This window comes from Hippopotamus amphibius, chromosome 12 (genome assembly GCF_030028045.1).
Source record: "Hippopotamus amphibius kiboko isolate mHipAmp2 chromosome 12, mHipAmp2.hap2, whole genome shotgun sequence".
In the NCBI taxonomy this organism is placed as follows: Eukaryota; Metazoa; Chordata; class Mammalia; order Artiodactyla; family Hippopotamidae; genus Hippopotamus; species Hippopotamus amphibius.
Genome location: NC_080197.1, coordinates 1,557,767 through 1,579,765, shown reverse-complemented (window position 1 = coordinate 1,579,765; position 21,999 = coordinate 1,557,767). Strand labels below are relative to the sequence as shown.

At 52.8% G+C, this 21,999-nt stretch overlaps 2 protein-coding genes across 9 annotated transcripts in view; both read left to right on the top strand.

Annotated features, from left to right (window-relative positions):
- Nucleotides 1-6,597, top strand: part of SS18L1 (SS18L1 subunit of BAF chromatin remodeling complex) — a 34,318-nt gene extending 27,721 nt beyond the window's left edge. Inside the window, exons 9-11 of one of the 2 annotated variants that reach the window (XM_057701481.1) lie at nt 1,307-1,426; nt 2,627-2,754; nt 4,470-6,597. In XM_057701481.1, coding sequence (XP_057557464.1) covers nt 1,307-1,426; nt 2,627-2,754; nt 4,470-4,496 — 275 coding nt within the window. In that variant the 3' untranslated portion in view covers nt 4,497-6,597. The other variant, XM_057701480.1, reaches the window with a different exon arrangement.
- A 401-nt stretch (nt 6,598-6,998) lies between these two features.
- On the top strand, nt 6,999-21,492 carry MTG2 (mitochondrial ribosome associated GTPase 2). 7 transcript variants are annotated; one of them, XM_057701482.1, is made up of 10 exons: nt 6,999-7,337; nt 9,280-9,456; nt 12,081-12,283; nt 12,534-12,618; nt 15,427-15,699; nt 17,309-17,554; nt 18,182-18,297; nt 18,725-18,943; nt 19,146-19,284; nt 20,017-21,488. In XM_057701482.1, the coding sequence occupies exons 5-10, from the start codon at nt 15,549-15,551 to the stop codon at nt 20,409-20,411; spliced, it is 1,266 nt and encodes a 421-aa protein (XP_057557465.1). In that variant the 5' UTR covers nt 6,999-7,337; nt 9,280-9,456; nt 12,081-12,283; nt 12,534-12,618; nt 15,427-15,548; the 3' UTR covers nt 20,412-21,488. The 7 variants fall into 7 exon arrangements, with proteins under 7 accessions (XP_057557465.1, XP_057557468.1, XP_057557470.1 ...); XM_057701485.1 differs by having other exon boundaries at nt 17,407-17,554; nt 20,017-21,485; XM_057701483.1 differs by lacking the exon at nt 6,999-7,337 and adding an exon at nt 7,845-7,863.
- The last annotated feature ends 507 nt before the right edge of the window (nt 21,493-21,999 follow it).

Here is a 21,999-nt window from a genome sequence, read left to right as displayed (position 1 = left end):
ACTGTATTGTGACAGCTGTCATATCCGTGTGCATTTAAAATAAACTTATAATTGGTGGATTTTTGTGTAGCCATTTTAACGTTGAAGATGGAAGAAAAAAGCAACATTTTCAGCATGTGATGCTTTATTATTTCAAGAAAGGTAAAGACGCAACTGAAATGCAAAAAAAAGGATTTGTGCAGTGTGTGGCGAAGGTGCTGTGGCTGATGGAATGTGTCAAAAGTGGTTTGTGAAGTTTCCTGCCGGAGATTTCTCGCTGGACAACACTCCACGGTCGGGCAGACCAGTAGAAGATGACAGCAATCAGATCGAGACATTAACTGAGAACAGTCAACATTACACCACACGGGAGAGGCCGACACACTCAAAATCCCCAGATCAGGCTGAAAATCATTTGCACCAGCTTAGTTACGTTCCTCGCTCTGATGTTTGGGTTCCACTAAGTTAAGCAAAAAAACCTCCTTGACCATATTTCCACATGCGATTCTCTACTGAAATGTAATGAAAACGGTCCATTTTTAAAACAAATTGTGACAGACGATGGAAAGTGGGTCCTATACAACCATGTGGAACGGAAGAGATCGTGGGGCAAGGGAAATGAACCACCACCAACCACACCAGAGGCCAGTCTTCATCCACAGAAGGTGATGTTGTATATGTGGTGGGGTTGGAAGGGAGTCCTCTACTATGAGCTCCTTCCGGAAAACCAAACGATTAATTCCAGCAAGTACTGCTCCCAATTAGACCAAGTGAAAGCGGCGCTCTATGAAAAGTGTCCGGAATTAGTCAACAGAAAACGCATAATCTTCCATCAGGATAACGCAAGACCACGTGTTTCTTTGATGATCAGGCAGTTCTGATTCATCTGCCATATTCACCAGACATTGCACCTTCAGATTTCCATTTATTTCGATCTTTACAAAATTCTCTTAATGGAAAAAATTTCAATTCCCTGGAAGACTGTAAAAGGCACCTGGAACTGTTCTTTGCTCCAAAAGGTAAAAAGTTTTGGGAAGATGGAATCATGAAGTTGCCTGAAAAATGGCAGAAGGTAGAGGAACAAAACGCTGACTACATTGTTCAATAAAGTTCTTGGTGAAAATGAAAAAGGTGTCTTTTATGTTTACTTTAAAAGTGAAGGCACTTTTTGGCCAACCCAATATAATAAAATAATTCGAATTTTTGTGGCGAAGAGGTACTGGAGCAGTGGACTTGGTCTAGGCCACCCAAAGCTGCCCGTGCCTCGAAGGACGACGGAGCTGCCATTGCTCTCTGGAAATGCGCTCGTGTCTCCTTCCCTCTGCAGGAAACTCGCAGTACAGCCAGCAGCAGGCGGGGTACCAGCAGGGCACGGCCCAGCAGCAGACGTACTCCCAGCAGCAGTACCCCAGCCAGCAGGGCTACCCCGGGCAGCAGCAAGGCTATGGTAAGAGAGGCAAGGGGGTCACAGCACGCGGTCATCCAGCGGGCGCCCGGCACGCTTCTTGTTCTGCAACGGTTGTGGGTTTCTGGAATAGCTGCGAGGAGAGCTGAGAGTCCCTTGTGGTTAACCTTGTCTGTTACTGCGGCCCCGTGGTCACAGCTAAGAAACCAGTGTTGGTGCATGGCCGTGGACTGAACCCAATTTCTTTGGATCTCACTGGCTTTCCCGCATGCCCTTCTCTGTCTAGGATCCCACAAGACATCAGCCCCACGGCTCCTTGGGCTGCGACAGTTCCTCTGACTTTCCCTATCTCTCTTGACCTTGGCACTTTGGAGGCGGGCCGGGCAGGCACTTGGCAGACCCCCCCTCAGGTTGGGCTCATCTGGCGTGGGTTCTGGGTGTTGGAAAGAAGACCACGGTGGGGAAGTGCCTTTGCACCCGCCCCCGTGGGCATGCCTTGCCTCTGCTGAGGCTGCCTTGGGTCCCATGGTCAAGGGCATCTGCAGGCCTCCCCACCGTCGAGCTCCCTTCCCTCTCCTCCCCCAGACCCTGGTGTCACTGGGTCCAGCCCCACTTGAGGGGGCACTGTCTGCATAGATTGTCTGGAATTCTTCTGTAGGGAAGATGGGTCTCTTATCCCACATTGACTTAGTTACTGATCGTTTATTTATATTGGTAGGTGCTCACTGGTATTGATTTTACACAGCGGGTTACAATCCAAACTTCTTAATTTTATTGTTCAAACCATCACAGCCCTGCCTCTCGGGAGCTCAGGTTGTGCCTGTGCCCTGTCCTTTCAGTTTTGAGCACTTTCTTCTTTCTGGGACTGCAGTGTTCCCCCTGCCCCAGCCCTAGAAACAGCCAGTTTTGGAAAAACCACTCATCCTTTGTCAATTCCTCCTAAACCATCCACTAAAGCTCCGGAGGCACGATTACTGTCTCGCGCGTGTTTTCACCATTTGCTGTGTGTTAAAGTCTCGTGTTTACAGTGACCACCGGGACTGGTGTAAACTGGTCCCAGGAAACAGGCCCTGACGGGTGGGGGGCGGGCACAGCCGTGGGCCACACGGGGCTCGGGGCAGCCGCCAGCTGTGGTGCTTTCACCGCACCGGTTTAATGTGGAGGAAGAACGGGCGCCAGCGTCTTGGGGGCTGGGGAGGTCGGGGGGCGTGGGTGGTCTCACGGCTCCCGCATCTATTCCAGGGCCTGCCCAAGGCGCCCCCTCGCAGTACTCCAGCTACCAGCAGGGACAAGGCCAGCAGTACGGAAGCTACCGAGCGTCTCAGACGGGCCCGTCAGCCCAGCAGCAGCGGCCGTACGGCTACGAGCAGGCAAGGCTCCTGCCCATTTCCAGACTCGCAGCCCCGTGTGCATCAGACGTGACCAAGGCTTCCCCTGTGGTCACGAGGAATAAATAATAAGACAGGGTGAACGGGCTCCCAGGGTCCCTGCAGGATGTTAATTCTCTGAGCCTGCAACGTTTTTAAAAATCACCTCTTCGGTCAGACACAGCTGGCTCTTTTGTGTCACACCTCGGATGCTTCCCGTGTGCCTGGCAGCGTCGGGCGTCCGCTACGTGTTTGGGGCCACGGCGACGGGGTAGATGCTAGAGCTTGCATCTCGCCTGGCACAGCCAGACACTGTCTGGGCCCAGGCTGGGGCAGCAGCAGGTAGTTCTGGGAAGAGGACCAGGGAGCAAAGGCACAGAGCGACAGGTGGCAGGGCTGGCCTAGACCAGGTCGGGGAGGCCCTCTCTAAGGCGACAGCGAGGGCCTCAGACCTGAGCAGAGCCGCTCAGGCTCCCAGGGCGGCCCAGCTGACCCGGATCTGCCCTGCGTGGGGTGGGGCCCTGGAGGCCATCGGGGCTTCGGTGACAGCACAGTGGCTGCTGGAGAGAGCTGAGAGGCCGGGGGACTCCAGGTGCCTTCCGAGGTGGTGTCAGCAGGGTTTGCTGGTAGATTGGGTGTGGGGTGTGCCAGAGAGGCAGGTCGGGGTGACCCCAGGGATTGCAGCCTCGGCTGCTGCAGGCAGTTGCCATTTCTCAGGGTGCGGAGGGCTGTGGAGAGAAAATCAGGCAAAATTTCAGATGCCTCTCAGACTCCTACCTGGAGGCGATACATGATGGACGTTGGCCCCTCCTGGTGGGAGAGAGACCCACGAGGGGTGAGTGTAAGTGTTCAGGGGCCTCCCGGCGGAGGTGCCGTGGGGCCAGGATGTGAGGGTGAGAGGGAGCTGGCCACGGGAGGCAGCCAGGCGTGTCACGTGCGAGTTGGCGAGTTGGTGAGGAGGGGCACGGTGTCTGCAGCTTGGGGCAGGAGCAGGGCAGTGGGCGGGAGGACACTTACCCCTGGGCGTCTCTGGAGCCTCCTTTGGAGAGAGCCCTTTGCGAAGGGTGATTGTCGGTCGGTGGCTTTCAGTGCTGGGTCAGAGGCACCGCAGACTGTTACACGGCTAATGAAATCTCAGTGCACCATGTGGATTACGGATATTTTCTCAGGTACCTGATAGGTAAGGTCTTGTGTTTTATTTTTTAAATGCTTCTCAGTCTGCTCCCCGAAGAAGATGAAGGATGAACCAGTTATACTTAGACAATGAATTTTCAACATGTAGGAAACAAGCCCAGGGCAGGGTAATTAGGGCCGCAAACCTTGTTGGCCTTTAGGAAAGCAGTTTGGAATGGTCCTATGAGCGTGTCGGAAGTGGTGCCAAGGTCGTTGGTGCCTGGGGTAGCCCGTCGCAGACCTGTCAGGGTGGGGACGTGACGTGAGGCACCTGGACCGGGCCCCGCGCAGGGAGCTGCTGTGTGACGGTGTGAACCCGCATCTTCCACCCTCTGACCAAAATCAATACTGGCCAGCGGCTTCTGGGGAGCCAGTTACCTGCCTGCCTCATGGAAACGGGCAGAGGCTGTTTGGTCACCTGCCTTTTATGCTCCCTCGACCTCTCGTCCTGGGTGTTGGCTGGGGTGGGGGTCTGTCTTACCCTTGGGCGTGGACCCTCTTACACAGGAGGGTTGGGGTGCAACCCGTGTCTTGGTCTCTTGCAGGGCCAGTACGGAAATTACCAGCAGTAAAGGATGAGCAACCTTGTCGAGACTTGTGGCAGCATGTCCGTCTGGGATGGACAGGCCGGTGACAGTTCTGATGAGCTGCGGCCCGCAGGCTACCCCTGCGCCCCACGCAGCGTCTGCATGTGAAACGTGCACATTTGACGTGGGGTAGGACACCGAGCGTGCACCGCTGGTGCGAGACAGCGCTTCGATGGTGTGACATATTTGGTGCTGTGTATAGTATTGTATGTCCATGCAACGGAGAGGTGGTCCCTTTTTGTCCCCTGCCCCCAATGTTTCTAGCTAGCTTTAGGGGTCCTTCTGTCATCAGAGTGTTCTGTGTCCAGCGATGGGACACACCTACAAGAGGCCATAGTCCACGCACGCGTATAAGCAGACCTTAGGTCTGACTCTTCTCACGCACCTGTCGTACTGTGGGCTGTAAACTTGTCATTCACTGGCCGCACTGCAGCTGGACACGTGTACGCAGCCCCTGGGTGGCAGCCTCTTCCTGCACCTCGAGGAGGGGAGGGGCGGGAGGCATCGTCTGTGATTTGCGTCAGTTTCTGTTACACGCTGGAAAGGATAAATAAGCTTCATTTGGAGAGGCTGTGAACCGTTATTTCCAGAGCTCACTCGTTACCTGTGTCTCTCACCAATTCTGTTTATCCAAAAAGTTATACGTTTTTGTATTAAAAAGTAAAGAGGTATCAATGACTATGTTCCAAGTAAATAAGAATCCACGAAGGCAACGTGTGATTAGCCTGCCCCAGTAAGAGTGGCATTGCTGAAGGGAAGAAAGGGTAGCTCTCTGGAATTACTTTGGCTTTGCCCCTTGTTTATCTGATGGTCATTTCTGGAATTTTAATATTTAATATGCCCAATTCTAAATTTATAATTTAAAATCCTGACACCAAATTTTCCAAACAGTTGGCAAGTTGTTTATTTTATACTACTTCTTTCAGGACCTACTTATTCAGATCTCCAAGCAAGCGTTCCTTTTCTTTTAGGCACATCTGAAATTCACATCTAATTTTTTAAAAGAACACCACTGATTTTACTATGTTCTTCCTAATGAGAAGGAAAGCTCTTAGGTAGAGAAATTTGAATAACTTTTACGTTCCTAGGACGTTAAATACCTTTTAACTTCTGTGCAGACATTAAGGACAGCTTGTGTGGAAAAAGTCAGGTCAGAGGAAAAATTCTACATTTCACTAGTAAGTCGTATGAACATTTTAACAACCTTTACTTGGATAAAAATATCTGTATTTATGATGACCCCTTTGAAAACATCTTTGGGTAAATGCTGACATATTTCCAAGACAACCAAGAAAATTTTTTAAAAATCTAATTCTTCATATATCAGGTCTACTGAAGGTGATATTTTAATTTTTGTTTTAAAAATTTAAAGTAGTTCTTTATCCAGAATTGAATGCTCTACAGTTTACAAGGCACGTTTAATGTGTTTTTACTGGAATGAATTCCTACAGTCCATACCGGGAACAGGGCAGCAATTACTGTTGCTGTGTTCCAGACGAAGCACCAGGGCTCAGAGGAAAGAAAGGGCGGGTCGAGTACAAGTCCTGTCCTAAGACCTTCTCCCCTCTCTGTGGAGACAGCCACACGTATATTGGGATGGAAGTGTTTATTTTGTAGACTATGGGTTTTAGAAACCCTTCACAGTGGTAAGGGCGTAAAAATACATCTCTGTATTAAATTACTGAGAGTCCTTCATTGCTAAATGACACATTCAGGAAGTCATTTCCCTTGATTTTGTTCTGTTCTTTCCAGACAATTTTCATAGAACTGATTTGCAAACTCAATTGGGGATTAAAATTTCCCGTTGAAAATGTTAAATATTTCAGAGAACTGTGAAAATAGTGTTTTATTCCTTACCAGTCTAGGAATATGCCTTTTATTTATTTTTTAAGTGCTGTGTTAACACTTTTTGAAGGAAAAGGACACAAAAACACTTACGCCGAAACTTCAATCTGAAATGTCTTACATTAAGAACTTCTTGAATGTTGTGTATATATTTTAAAAAGCACTTTGTGAGATCGTTTGTACATTTATTTCCTAATTTATACATGACTGTTGGTGTTGATATATCTAATGATTAATAACAGAATGTTTATTTAACGTGCTGTCCACTTTTATGTGCTGTCGCGGGGAAGGCGATGCCAGCCACTCTTCCCCTCAGCGCGGCGTCTCCTCCCCGGTGACACGACCGTCGGCGCCGCGCTGTTTCCACGGCCGCGGCGCGGGGCTCCCGGCGGGGCGGGGCCGGACCGGAGCGCTCCGCCGAGCCCTTCCCGCGTGCCTCTGCGGCCGCGGCTGCGCAGGTCCCGGCGTCCCGCTCGCGAGCACGGCCCGTTCTCGGACCACCGTCCTCGTCCGCCCGTTTCCCTCCTCAGTCGGACTGTGGCGTCTCCGTTGTTTATGCCTTTGGTGTGATTAATAAACTGGCTCTTCGATGAACCGTCCTGGAGACTGAGTGTCCGTGAGGTGATGGGGCAGCGGAAGCCCCGGCGCGGCGAGCGCGGCCGGGCCCGGGTCGCTGCGTCCCGAGGAGCCCCCGCCCCCGTGCCGGAGACCCCGCTCGGCTCGGCTCGTCCCGGCTCGGCTCGTCCCGGCTCGGCTCGTCCCGGCTCGGCTCGTCCCGGCTCGGCTCGTCCCGGCTCGGCTCGTCCCGGCTCGGCTCGTCCCGGCTCGGCTCGTCCCGGCTCGGCTCGTCCCGGCTCGGACGCGGGCAGCGCCCCCCCCACCCCTTCCGCACATGCGCGCCGGGAGCCCTCCGCAGGCGGGGCCGGCCCCGGCAGTGATCCCCGGAGGCGGCCTCGTCCCGGAAGTGACTGCACCCGGGCGGTGAGTGCGGGCGGCGTCTCGGGACCCCGGGGTAGGGGGCGCGGAGCCGGGCGCACCCTCGGGGCCCCGGCCCGGGCTTCCTGCCTCTCCTCCGCCCGCGTGGTCGCGCTCGGGTGGCCCGGAGACGGCCTCGGGCCGAGGTCCTGCGTGAGCAGCGCTTCCTCGCGGAGTGGCTCCCCGCTTGCTGCGGCGCGCGGTGGCCAGAGGCGCGTGCGCGCGTGAGAGGCGGCTCCGGGCGGGCCGGGCCGGGTCCGTCCTGCTCGCGGACCTGTCGGGGGAGCGGGCTTCCTTCTGTGGCCGCCCCTTCTCACGACGCGAGCGGAAAGGAGGTCACGCCTTCAAATGCAAGGCAGGTCTCAGGCAGATGTTTCAGCAGAGGAAACGTGTCCAAAGTGAAGGAGCACAGAACGGATTCTTTTCAAACGACCAGCGCCTCGGTTCCCTTGGGGGGCGGTCGTATCTGCATCCTTCGCTTGAAGAGTCTTGCTGTGAAATACGGGCACTGAGGACACTGTGACTTGGGCAGGTGGCAGCCCGAGCCTCAGCCTCCGCTGCTTTAAAACGGGCATACAGGGGCTTCCCTGGCGGTCCCGTGGTTACGGCTGGGCGCTTCCACTGCAGGGGGCGCGGGTTCGATCCCTGGTCGGGGAACTGAGATCCCGCGTGCCACGCAGCATGGGGGGGGGGGGCGGTTATAAAAAATGTAATGATCGGGAATTATGGCACCATCACTTTAGGATAATTTAAGGAGGCTTCGTAAAGGTTTTGTTTAAAGGGTAGTGTGCAGGGAAGCATCAGAGTTGGTGTTTTTATCTGGAGCTGGTGACAGCGGAGTTGCTTCTGCTCCTGGACACCCACAGGATAAGGGGAGGGGCAGTTACAGGACCAGGAGAGAGCTGTATAGACAGGGCTTCCTGGGCTGGAGCTACAGCCTTCCGTCAGGATCCAGCCCTCCTGCTCTTCCCTCCAGTCTGCCCTGCTGCAAGGTAGCTGAGGGTGGTATGCAGGCTAGGCTCTCGAGGCAGAGCAGGGTGGAAAGGGGGTCTAGAAAAGCAATGGAAAAAACCTAGCCTGCAGTATTACCGCCCCCCCCCCATAGGGTTGTTGTAAGGAATCCTTTTTTTTTTTTTTTTGGCTGCACAGCTTAAGGGTAATCTTAGTTCCCTGACCAGGGACTGAACCTGGGCCCTTGGCAGTGAGAGCACTGAGTCCTGACCACTGGACCGCTGGGGAACGCCCATGGAATGCATTTCAAGATTTCCATAGAAGGAACTTAGAGGGGGCTCCTGGCAAATTATAACGTGTACGGACCAGTAGGACTGATGTTCACACTTTACGGGACAAAGTGGAGCCCTTGCTGTGTATTGAGCGCCTTCCCAGCATTTTTAAAAGCCCCCGTCCTGTAATCATGAAGGCTTATTGACTCTGGGCCCTCGGCTTTCACCACGGTTGCACCTTTTGTATTCTGCTCCACTGGGTGCAGGAAGGAGATGCTTCTAGGAGGAATCTGAGTTTGCACCGCACAATATGGACCAGTGCTGTCCAGTAGAACGTTCTGTAATGGTGGAAGTGTTCTAGTGGGTGCTATCCAGTGTGGTACCCACAGGCCACACGTGGCTGTGAACACTTGAAATGTGGCTTGTGTGGCTGAGAGACTGAATTTTTAAGTTTAAATTTTTTTTAGTTAATGTAAACTTAGTAGCCACGTGGGGCTATTGGCCAGAGAAGGTAAAGCGTTAGAAGGAAAACAAAGGCCAAATAGTCGTGTGAAACCAAAGTGAACTTGTTCACCTGGCAAGGGAGAGCCACGGTGTGCATTTAGGAGGTTTTTCCAAGCAAATACAAAAGGCAGAAAGGAGGACTACTCCAAATTAGGCAAGGTTCAGGGTTCAGGTTCTGGTTGGCTTTCCGGTTGATCACCTCTTCCATTGATCTCCTTCAGGTTTCCTGTTACCAGTGCCGAGAAGCTTGGTTTTCACCCCGGCCGGAACGCCTGGCGTAGCTCTCCAGCAGGCTTGGCTGTGGCCGTGCTTCTTTGAGGATCAGGTGGTTGTCTTTGCCCCCTGACGACGTCACCCTCTGCTCCTGCTCCTCCCATCTGAGAGATCCGTGACCTTGGGTGAGTCACTTCATCTCTCTCGCCTCAGAGTCCTCACCTGTACTTTCTTTACAAGGTTATTGTTAGAGCTTAATGCATTAATCCCCCCAAAATACTTAGAACAGTATCTTGCCAGTAGTGAGGTAGAGGTCTTAAATGTTTACTGTTGAATTTATTTCTAGATGCTTTTGTAATTGGTGTCGCAATAAATGGGATTGTTCTCTTAACTTCATTTTACAGTTTGCTGCTAGTGTAGAACACATTAATTTTTGCAAATTAACCTTGTAACCTATAACCTTGCTTCTTTGTATATTAATTCTAACCTTTGTTTTGTGGATTTCCCTGGGATTTGCTGTGGAGGCGATCATATTGTTTGCAGTTTTAGCTCTCCTTTTTTATTTTTTTAATTGCTTATTGCAGTGTCTGAAGGACAGGGTTCTGTAGATGTGGTGAACATGGACACCCTTGCCTTTTGCGCCGTCTCGGGGTGACAGTTCTGTCTCCAGTCTGTATGGTGTTAGCTGTAGGCCTTCTGTAGATGCCTTTTATCAAGTAAAGATGTCACCTTCCGTTCCTAGTTTGCTGTGTCGTTTCGTTTTCCTAACCATGAATGGTGATGACCTTTTGTCAGGTGTCTGTGGTTGTCACCATGAGGTGAGTGAGGAGGTCTGATTGCTGGTGAAGCCTTAGGCTCCAGAAATCAGCCTCCTTGGTCCTGGTCTGTGACCCTTTCTCTACTGCTGGGCACAGTTGGACACTTTGTTAAGGATTCTTTGCTTCTTATTCATGAGAGGTGTTGGGCTGTCATTTTCTTTTCATAATGTCAGGTTTTGGTGCTGGGCTTTTGCTGGCCTCAGCAAATGAGTTGGATAGTGATCTCACTTCCTGTATTTTCTGAAAAAATTTTTGTAAGTTTGCTGTTATTTCTTTCTTGAATGTTTGATAGAATTTACCAGTAAAACCGTCTGAGTCTGGAGTCCTCCTTCTGGGAATGTTCTTTTATAACAAATTTAACTTCTTTAGTAGATATGAGGCTGTTGGGACTCTCTGTTTTTGTTGTTTATTTGGTAGTTGTGTTTTTCAAAAAATTTGTCCATTTCACATCAGTTGTTGAATTTGTTGACAAAAAGTTGTTCGTGGTGTTCTTTTACTCTTTCAGTGCCTGTAGGGTTTGTACCGATGACCCCGGACCTTGGCGATTTGTGTTCTCTGTTCATCAGTCTAGCTGGAGGTTTGTCTGTCCTGTTTATTTTTTCACTGAGCCAGTTTTTAAGCTGTGGTATTTTTAAGTTCTCAGTTTTCAATTTCATTTATTTCTGCTCTTTATTATTTCCTTCTTTCCACTCACTTTGTTCTTCTCTCTGGTTTCTTTCTTTCTTTTAATATTTATTTATTTATTTGGCTGTGCCGGGTCTTAGTAGTGGCATGCAGGGTCTTTCATTGCAACATGCAGGCTGTTAGTTGGGGCATGCGTGTGGGATCTAGTTCCCTGACCAGGGATCGAACCTGGGCCCCCTACATTGGGAACGTGGAGTCTTAGGCACTGGACCACCAGGGAAGTCTCCTCTCTCTGGTTTCTTGATTTGAAACCTTAAGTCACTGATTTTAGATTTTTCTTCTTTTTACTAACAGAAGCATTTAGAGCTAAAAGTTCCCCTCTAACCACTACTTTAGCTGCATCCCATGAGTTTCAGTATGGTGTACTTTCATTCAGTTCAAAATATTTTTTGATTTCTTCTTTTGCTTATCAGATTATATTTATTGACTTCAATTCTGTTGTGTTTAGAGAATATACTTAATATGATTTCTATCCTTTTAAGTTTATTTTTAAAGGTTTTTTTTTTTAAGGACTGTGAACGCCTTTCATTCATTCATTCATTCATTCATTCATTTAGGCTGTGTTGGGTCTTTGTTGCTGCGCGCGGGCTTTCTCTACTTGTGGAGAGCAGGGGCTACTCTTTGTTGTGGTGCACGGGCTCCTCATTGTGGTGGCTTCTCTTGTTGCAGAGCACAGGCTCTAGGCACACGTGCTTCAGTAGTTGTGGCTTGCAGGCTCTAGAGCGCAGGCTCAGTAGTTGTGGTGCACGGGCTTAGTTGCTCCGCAGTATGTGGGATCTTCCTGGACCAGGGATCGCACCTGTGTCCCCTGCATTGGCAGGCGGATTTTTAACCACTGAACCATCTGGGAAGCCCTGATGGGGACCATTTTTAATGTTTTTAAAAAACATATATTTCTTTGTCTGCGTCAGGTCTTAGTTGCAGCATGTGGGATTTCTTGTGGCATGCAGGCTTCTCTCTAGTTGTGGCACGTGGGCTCAATAGTTACGGCACACAGGTTTAGTTGCCCAATAGCATGTGGGATCTTAGCTCCCCAACCGGGGATCAAACCCACGTCCCCTGCGCTGGAAGGCGGAGTCCTAACCACCGGACCGCCAGGAAGTCCCGCTGCTTTTGAGTTTACTGAGACCCCTCCTGTGCCCCGCGGTGCTGTCTGTCCTGGTGACTGTCACATGCAGCTGCACACAGCATGTATGCTGTAGTTGCTGGAGGTACATTCTATAAATGTCAGCTAGTCCGTGTTGTTGAAAGCACCGTTCGGATTTTCTGGCTCTTTACGGTTTCTGATTGTTTGTTTTGTTTTTCAGCTACTCGTTTCATCACTTCCTGAGAGAGCGGCGTTAAGCTTTGCTGCTGTCGTTGTGGAATGCTGTGTTTCTCCCTTTGGTTCTGTCCAGGGCTGCTGTCTGTACCGCGCCTCTCGTATTAGGCTCTTGCGCGTTTTTAACCGTCAGGCCTCCCCGACGACGGATCCTTTTGTCACTATCAAGCCTGTCTTTGTTCCTCGCAGGTAAGGCTGTGTTTCTGGAAGTCTGTTTTGTCTGAGCTGCACTTATGGTCAGGGTTAGGGGTACCTTTTGTTTTTTGTTTTCTCTTTGTTCCTCCTGTTTGTCTGCTGCCCCCTTTCTTTTGAGTGATTGGAACGGCTTTTAGCAGTCCACTTCCTCTGCTTACTGGCTTGTGGATGGGTCTCTGAGGTGTGCTTTAGGGGTTGCTCTGCAGATGACAGGCACACACGTCAGCTTTCGTGGTCCACTTAGACTGAAGACTGTGCCACTTCACAGCACTGTGGGAACCCTGCGAGCACTGCTGCGTGCATGGGAAACCCACTGGGCAGTGTTACAGGTAATCGTTTCTTCCTACAGTCATACATATTTTAAAACTCTCACAAGGGAGAAAGTATTTTTTTATACTTACCATCCCTGTTGCTCTCTCCTCACTCCTAAAGGTCGGGGTTTTCCTCAAGTGTTGTTTTCTTTCTGGGGTGCTGCTTGTGGAGACACAGCTTCCTGGTCTCCTACCACCTGGCATGTCTTACTTCACCTCCCCCCGAAGGGTGTTTTCACTGGCTGTGTAATAATGCTCGTGGACTTTTTTTTCTTTTAGCACTTTAAAAATACCTTTTTTGATGGCTTAATGCAGTGTGGGATCCTGGAGCAGAAAAAGGGATATTCATGGGGAGACGTGAAATCTGAATGCCATCTTGAGTTTAATTAATAATAACACAGCAGGGTTGATTTCTTAGTTTTGACACATGTACTCCCATCATGTAAGATGCTAGTATTAGGGGAAACTGGGTAAGATGTCTGTGGGAATATCACCTTTTCTGTAAATCTAAAATCATTTCAAAATAAAGGTTTATTTAGAAGAGTACATTTACAGGAAGCTGGCAAGAGGAGGGCGTCCCTGTGGCAGGTGGCCCAGAGGAAGGGGGGAGCGTGAAGGTAGGAGGTGAGAGTTGGTTACTGTGGGGGTCGAGCAAGTAAACAAGTGTCCTGAGGATAATGGAGCCAGGATTCTGAAGGTCAGAGGACGGACTTGCAAAGACAGAAAGAGGAAACCAGACAGAACCGTGTGGTGGTAAACTGGAATTGGGAGTATAGCTGTGGACGCATGGTTTTCAAAAGACACTGGTGCGGAACCGTGGGCGGATTCGTGTGGCAGTGACTCCAGATGTGGGTGTTAGGTGCAGATGTGTTTACTTCTTCTGCTCTGTCCGCTGGGAGGAACCACGAGCAGTCCCACCCGGGGCCCCTGAGCACCCCCAGCACATAGGTGGGCTTCCAAATACCACCCTCCACTAAAAGGAACCAGGGCTCCTTGCAGTAAAGGCTGATTTCAGGGTCAACCAGGGAAAGTACCAGGTGAGCCTGGAACATTTTGTGCCAGGAAGCAGGGAGGTGCTCACAGGTTGACGGGCGCGTGTCAGAAGGACACCAAAGCCAGCGGGATGGGCTGCCACTGCCCAGACCAGAGACAGTTTGAGCGTCAAAGTAAATGATAGTAAGGGAGTAGCTAACTGAATAAAACAGGAACCCGAGCCCCTGGAAACGAGTAAATGGGTGGTTCATGGGGAACGGGTTTCGCACCGTCTCAGAGCAGCTCCCCCCGGGTCCTCATCGCTGCACAGGGAGGGAGGGGCGCCCCGACGGCGGGGACACCGGGCAGGGCCCCCCCGGGCTAGAGCTCCTCGTGCAGGGGGAGCAAGGCCACGTGACGCATCACGAGGGGACGTCAGTCACGGGGAAAGCGAGGACGTGCTGCAGAACACCTGGCCTGTGACCTTCCTGGGGTCAAGGGCACGAGCGTCAGAGAGGGGCTGCGGAGACGGGACAGCAGAACGCAGCTCCTGGTTCTGAACGGGACCCTCTGCTGTGGGAGGTGCTACCCGGACAGTCAGCCAGACCTGGGCGTGTGAGCGTGGCTGGTGGCGTGGTTTCAGAGGTCCCCCCGGTTCTGTAGCGGGTGCCCTCGTCCACAGGGAACCACACTGCAGTGTCCCGGGGGCGGGTGTCAGGTCGGCCGCTCACCCTCAAGTGATTCAGGGAAACTTTGCTTTGTACTGTTCTTCCAAGTTTTCTATAACTGAGTGTTTCCAGACAGAAAGTACAGCTTTTCAGTGTGGAGGGAATCACTCTCACCAAGAAAGTATCTCCTTTTCAGGAGGGGCGGGGGGTATGGAGCAGGAGGTGCACAGGAGGGGCTTCAAGGGAAGAGGCAAATTCTGTTTCCTCACCTGCTGTGTTATGCACACGGTGGCTTTATAATTATTTTTAAAATTGTACGTGGACATTGATATTCCTTCTGTATGTCCAGTTCATACTTAACAACGGGAGGAAAGTCTCATCTGCTTCCTTTTACGTGCACGGGGTGCCCGTAGCACGGGGACATCTGGCAGTGGGTAGGTGTTCGGAACAGCAGAGTAGGGGGTGGCTGCCACCTCCTGGAGGGCCGGTCTGAGACTCCCCGTGTTGCCCCTCAGCACCGCAAGGTGCAGAACTGTCACAAGCTCTAACGAACACGCGATGGTGTACACGCTTCTTCGTTAATGAAAAGTAGCTCACAGCGACCGAGTTCTCATGTGGGCCAGGCACGTCCTCTCCTCCCTGCCCAGTCCGTCCTCCAGATGAGTGCACTGTCCTGGCTTACGCTGGGGAAGGGGCAGAGGCTGGGGGTGGCCCACTGCACCCCCAGGAAATATCCCGCTGTATTCCAGGTGGACCGTTTTAAACTGCGCAGGATATACAATAGCATCTGAGGAAGTGGGTGTCGTTAGTTTTAAGAAGTTTTGATTTGAGGCTCACATTTCCTTTTTAATATTTTCATTTAGCAGATATTTGGTATTCTGTAGGGGGGTACATCCAGAGTTGCAGGAGATTTATTGATTTAAATCCTCTGTACACAAGTCTTTCCCCCAAGTAGCATATAGACTAAGGAGACTTTTTTTGGCCACGCTGCACTGCGTGGCTGGTGGGATCTCAGTTCCCTGACCGGGGATGGAACCCGGGACCCCGGCAGTGAAAGCCCAGAGTCCTAACCGCTAGGCCATAGCGAGTGCCCTCCAAGTAGCACGTAGGCTAATAGGGTGTGACTCAGGTGGAAGGTGGTGAGTGAAGTAAGAGAGTCGTTCATTGGTTGATTTATTTGTTTCAGAAACGCACATCAGGACTCCTGTGCTGGGCGCTTGCACTTCTTTAGCTGCGGTTTCGCATCCTATTTTGCCAACTTGACTTTTGTTAAAGAGTCATGATACCATCAAAGCTTTTCTCAGCGAGATGCCAGGCAGTGTTGGAGGGCGTGGGGTGCTGGATGCCACGTGGGGTGCTGGAGAAGCACACTTCTCCCAGGCTGCTCTCGGTCGGCTGTGTGGACTGCACCAAGCGCCAGGAACCCCCCGGGAAGAAACTGCTCTCGGAGAAAAAACTGGTGAGACTTCTGCCTTGAAGGAATTTGTCTGCAGTTTCCCCGTCCAAAGGCGCAGGGCGTCATCGTCCTGAGCTCTCGTTATCTTGTCTTCTTTTGTCCTTGAAAATGAGGATGTGAGATGAAGGCCTGCGGGTACCAAATACTGTGCTGGCCTGAAATTGTGGCGGCTCTGGGCGGTGCCCAGTGGGCAGAAGTGAGGACCTTGCTCGCTCCCTTGGCCGGGAGGGTGCTTGGGGCTTATGTCTCGTTAGCTTGTGTGTCTGAGATATGTGCTGTGTGTACTCTTAGATGTGCGTGAATAGTTCTTCATTTATAACATGGGGGGGTGGACATACACCTTTATAGTTCGCAAAGTCTTACATGTTTTGTTATTCTGCTTACCAAAACCTATTTAGAACAGAATGATATTTAATTACATTCAAGAGTACACATGTTTATGGTCCTTTGTTTCCTCCTAAGTGGGGATCCCAAGTAAGGCTCATTAGGGCAGAGGGTCCTTCCTGTGTAGGAATCACTTTGGCAGTCGGCACGTGTGCTCGAGCATACCACGTCCGCAGGAGGTTTTGTCTGCTCCCCAGAAGGCGGCCGTTGGCTCTGAGACGCTCATCAGCTGTGTTTTTCCCCATCGGGTTGGTTTCTGTTATGTTCAAAATTATACATTGTGATTTGGAAACAGTAATTCATGGTTTTTCCATGTGGTGGTGCCAAGCACCGTAAGATACGTCTGTGTTCCCTTTAAAAAAAGAGACCTGCTTGTGGAGGAGTGCACGGGAATGCAGATGCCCTGGTCCCCATGGAGGGGCCTTGTGGGCGGCCACGCAGCCTGTGCGCTCCTGCGGGAAGCAGGCAGCTCCTGGGGCAGGACGGCTGGGCTGGGGGTGGTGTCCCCGACACTGCACCCTGGCGCTGCGGGCGGCTGCACGTCTTACCTCGTGAGTGACTGTTTGTTAAATGTTAACCTGGTCGGGGGGCTTCCCTGGTGGTCTGCTGGTGAAGGCTCCGTGCTCCCAAGACCAGGGGCCCGGGTTCAGTCCCTGGTCAGGGAACCTGATCCCACGTGATCCCACATGCTGCAGCTAAGACCAGAGCAGCCAAATAAATATAATTTTTTTAATTTAGCCTGGTTAGTTAGTTGTGATTCTTTAGGGGGCTGTGTCTCCCTTAGGGACCTGGAGAAGAACCTGCTCTCAGTTAAGGGCCCTGTTTGCATCCCCACATCTAAAAGAGGAGCCATCGTATTCAGTCAGCCCCAGGAGACTTCCGCTCTTAGTTGGGAGCCTGACAGTGGCCTGGGGACTGTCACTCTCATTGCCCCGTTCTGAGGAACGGAACTTCCCATTAGGAAAGACCTGTGATTTCAATCCTGTGTTTCTACTTGAGAAAGCTGGGAAGACGCTTTATTTAAGGAAGATCTCCTAAAACCCAGCTTGTTGAGGTGGTTCGTGTGGAGTTCGTTACTGGGCTGTGTATTCCACAGTGACCACTTTTTACATCTGCGTTGCTGATCTACATTTGCCTACAAATAGCCGTGACTTGTGGGAACTCTTTCTTGTATTTGCATTTTAGGAGCGATTAGTGATATTCGTATCATTAGCTTTTACTTTTAAAGCCTGTCATAGGTGGAAAAGGTACATTTCAAATGGCTGCTTGGACCCCCGGAAGGACTGCAGAGTTAAGAATGCCCAGGGTGTTTTGTGCTCTCTGCAGAAGAGGCACTTTGTGGACCATCGCCGAGTGCTTGTGCAAGGGGGACGCGGAGGCGACGGGGCGAGCTGCTTCCACAGTGAGCCCCGGAAGGAGTTTGGAGGCCCCGATGGTGGCGACGGGGGCAACGGCGGCCACGTCATCCTGAGAGGCAGGTGCCCGGAGGGGTGTCTGGGGGAAGCTCGCTGTGTCTGCGCACCTCTGGGGTGGGGTGTTTTCTCCTTCTCCTAATAGGAATTTGAATTCAAAAATTGACCATGGACATCATTTGATTAACTTATGTGGGTGTTCACATTTCCATAATCCACCCAAAACCAATTTTGATGTTTTTTTTTATTTTTTTTTATTTCAGGAACACAAAGACAGTTTACTGTCAGGGAATCTAACATTCTGATACAACGTGTCAAAGGGTTAAATCTGTTACTGTCTCTGTCCGAGGCTAAAGGGGTATTGACCACCCAGCACACAGGGAGCACAAGTGCTTAGCAGACTGGTCCACTCAGTAAGCGTTCACCACAGCAGCATAAGTACAGCTGTTTTCAAGTTGATGATGACATGATGGGAAATTTTGAATTTGGGGGAAATTGTATTTTTTGAAAGAAATTAAGAATTTAGCTTTTTCAAAAAATCACATTGCTAGTTTAGTAACTTTTGCCATAACTTCGTTCCACATTCCCACGTGCATCCTTGATATTTTTAATCTGAACAGTAGACGCTTAACAACGTGAGACGGGTCTGCCTTTAACATGGAGGTGACACTCCTCTCTCTTACTTGCAGTTGACCAGCAGGTCAGGTCCCTGTCCTCCGTCCTGTCTCGGTACCGGGGGTCTGACGGAGAAGCCGGCGGCAAGAAGAACTGCTTCGGGCGAAGCGGTGCGGTCCTCTACATCCGGGTAGGCCGGGCTGCCTAGCCCACTGTCCCCATCTGGGCCACCAAGCCCCCAGGTCCTGCTGGGAGGTCCAGAGGGACCCCGTCCTCCACGAAGCGGGCCCAGACGGGGACTCTGTGCGGATTTCATATCATGTGAGACGAGTATTGTTTACAGTGAGGGGCCCTCAGGTCTGCCTCCCTGTCTCCAGCCCCGCGAGCCACCCCCGCCTAGCCTCTCGAGCACCTCCCTGGGAGCAGAGAGTGTGCTCTCAGCAGCTCTCTCATGTTCCAGAGGCTTCTGTCCACCGATGCTTTCGAAGTGCTGTCGGAAAAGCCATGTATGCAGTTTGCCTGCAGTGCAGCAGCCCCTCAAGAACCCTGTAGGCTGGCCCTTTCCAGGCGCGCAGCCCCTGCTGCTGCGGTCCTGTAAACACTGTGTTGTGTTTCAGGTCCCCGTGGGCACTTTGGTGAAGGAGGGGAGTGAAGTACTGGCTGACCTCTCGCGCCCGGGCGACGAGTTCATCGCGGCGCTGGGCGGGGCAGGCGGGAAGGGCAACCGCTTCTTCCTGGCCAACGACAACCGTGCGCCCGTAACGTGCACCCCTGGACAGCCGGGTCAGGAACGTGTCCTCTTCCTGGAGCTCAAGACAGTGGCGCACGCTGGGCTGGTGGGTGTCACCTGAGGCTCCGGCGGGAGGACGCCCACCGTCCCTGGTGGGGGACTCGCCTGGAAGAGTGGCATCCGGGCCGCTCGCTTTCTCCTGCCCGATCCCGCTGGCTGCGTCAGAAGCCCTGCTCTCACTTGTCCCCGTGCCCGACCTCGGCCGGGCACAGACCCGGTGGTGACGGTGCGTCGTCACTCTCTTCCAGGTTGGGTTCCCCAACACGGGCAAGTCCTCGCTTCTCCGGGCCATCTCGAACGCGAGGCCCGCTGTGGCTTCCTACCCTTTCACGACCCTGAAGCCCCACGTGGGGGTTGTCCACTATGAGGACCACCAGCAGGTAGCAGGTAGGACGCCAGGATCTCTCAGAGGCTCAGGTGGTGATGGGCTTCAGAGCAAAGCTTATGTAACTCTTACACGTAGCATTGTTTTCTCATTTAAAAATTGTAGTTCTCCATCAAAATCAGGCTTTAGATTTGCTTCCCACCCCCTCCCCCAGGCATCTGTTAGTGGCAGTTCAGGAGTTTGACTTTAAATTCCAAACCTGAGGACATTACCGCTTCTCGCCGCCTCTGTTCTCTCTCATTTATGGGGAGCTCGGCAACATCAGTCATGTGGACAGCATGTGACTTAAAAGCTTTCCCTGTACCATTTTGAGAGAAGAAAACTTTTTCCAGAAGATAATGTACCCATTAAAAATAGTAAGCCTGCTGGCGATGTGATTTGTATAGCACTTTATATTTGCAGAGGACTCCGTCATAATTTCTATTGGTGATCAAATTATTAATAGATTACAGGAAGCTGTTCTCCCCCTTTTGGAATCATTTTTGAAGCCAGGAGGACTGGAATGTGTTACGCAGTTCTTATTAGATTGATCTGTCATCACGCCTGTCACCCAAACATTTCAAAGCGTTAGCAAAGCTAAAAGCTGAAACGCCTCGGATGGCGATTGGCCTGATGGATCACCAAGGCGGTAAATTGAACAGCTTCACTTGCAAGGTGTTCCTTGGAAGGAGAGTCTCAGAACTCAGAGGGCCCGGGTTTCCCCCACCCCGACCATGCTCTCCTCTCGTCCGCAGTGGCCGACATCCCCGGCATCATCCGCGGTGCCCACCAGAACAGGGGCCTGGGCTTGGCCTTCCTCAGGCACGTCGAGCGCTGCCCCTTCCTCCTGTTCGTGCTGGACCTCTCGGTGCCAGAGCCATGGACGCAGCTGGACGACCTGAAGTACGAGCTGGAGCAGTACGAGGCAGGCCTGTCCCAGAGACCCCACGCCATCGTGGCCAACAAGGTTGACCTCCCTCAGGCCAGAGCCCGGCTGCCCCAGCTGCAGGCCCATCTGGGCCGGGAGGCCATCGCCCTGTCGGCGGCCACTGGGGAGAACCTGGAGGAGCTGCTGCTGCGTCTGAAGGAGCTGTACGACGACCACGTGGCCTCAGAGCTGGAACTTGGCCGCCAGCCGCTCCGCTGGTAGCGGGCGTGGTAGCGCTCGGGCAGGCTGACGGCGCCTGGAGATGAGGAAGAGCCCGCAGAATAGGAGGGCTTGGTGCGGCAGCCTTCCCGCCAGCTCGGGGCCCCGCACCAACATGCCGCCTGTCCTCGGCCTAGGACCCCTCGATGGCGGACGCTCATGCATCCGCCAGGCTGTCCCCAGTACTTCCCGCCCGCCTGCATGTGGCTGACATGCTGCGATGGGCTCGCCTGTGGTAATCGGCCCTTAATTAGCAGGGCCCACGCTCTGGCTGCCGTCACCAAATGCTGCCGAGGGCACTTGGCAGACGGGAGCCAGCGTGGCCCGCTGCCCTGCAGGTGGTGGCAGCTGTCGCCGAGGTGGGCCTTTGATTCCACAGCTGTCGACACACCCCACCAAGCGCAGCTTTGCAGGGTTGCTGTGTCTGTTGTGTGAGGGCCGGGGAAGAGGAGGCATGTGCGGGCGCCCGGCAGCGGAGGAGCAGGCGCGATGCTGTTCTCAGATGCCGCCGTCTGAGGGAAGCGACAAGGATGACACCCGCCCTGTTGTCCCAGACGGTGCTGTGCTCTGTGAGCCGGGCTTCATGACTGAATGCTCCCAATATCCGACCCAGGGCCGCGCGGCTCTGACCCGCTGGCTCAGTACCCGCGTGGGTTATTAACTGCGGGCGGGCGGGGCGGGGCAGCGCCGTCCCCCAGGGCAGCTCGCGGCTCAGGTTTGTGCGTCCAGGTGGCAGTGGGAGCCGCACCCACCCCCCGGCATCCCCAGGCTGCAGGTGCCGCGTGAGGACGGTGCAGCTGCTCGTAACCCACTCTTCAGCAAAACGCTCTAGAACTTTTGTTTCCCCCAAATAAAGGCTGATGCCTCTGACGTGGTCCCTGAGGCTCTAAAGGATGAGGTGAGGAAGGGGCCTGGGGCCCGAGGCAGCCAGGTCGCTGAGCAGGCTCAAGCCAGAGTCTCTTCCGCACATGGGGGCTGGGCAAGCCTCGAATAATCAGCCAGCGCCTGGGCTTTCAGGAGCAATTCTGTTTTGATCTGACATCAGATCTGCAACTAGACAGGAGTTCTTCACCTGAAGCTTTGTTTTAACGTCTTGTCATTTCAGAGGCCCTTGTGTTCTGGAGACCAGAGATGGGTTTGCAACTGTTTGCTCGCTCTCTTTGGCCACCGCAAAGAGTAAAGCCAGGGCTGAGGACTGTTCATTACCCGTGGCCTTTCATCTTGCCCGCTGGCCGCCGCCACGTGCGCTCTTCAGAGGGGGACACTCACGTTGCCTCCTGTGGCTGGGACGGCAGGGGCGCCCCAGAGGGTGGGGGCTCTGTCCTGTTCTTGGCTGTGTCCCCGGCAGCCTCAGGACCTGACCCTGAGGGGCACGGGTGCATATCTGTGGGACGAGCGCGTGCACGGTGGCCCGTGTTAGGTGCATTCAGGTTTCTCTTGGCATGAAGAGTGTTTAAAATACAGAGCGGGTGCCGAGCAAGAGCCCCCGGCCCGCCCGGCCCCCCGTCCTGGCCCGTCTGCCGCGGGTCCAGCCACGGCCAGGCCCGTCTCTCCTGGCCGTTTCCACTGAGCAGTCCGCTCCGAGACCTGC

Coding starts and splice junctions, on each gene's coding strand:
- MTG2 (XM_057701482.1), top strand. CDS start 15,549: ATGCCAGGCAGTGTTGGAGGGCGTGGGGTGCTGGATGCCACGTGGGGT. Junction 18,298..18,724: donor GTGCGGTCCTCTACATCCGG/GTAGGCCGGGCT, acceptor GTTGTGTTTCAG/GTCCCCGTGGGCACTTTGGT. Junction 19,285..20,016: donor GGACCACCAGCAGGTAGCAG/GTAGGACGCCAG, acceptor TCTCGTCCGCAG/TGGCCGACATCCCCGGCATC.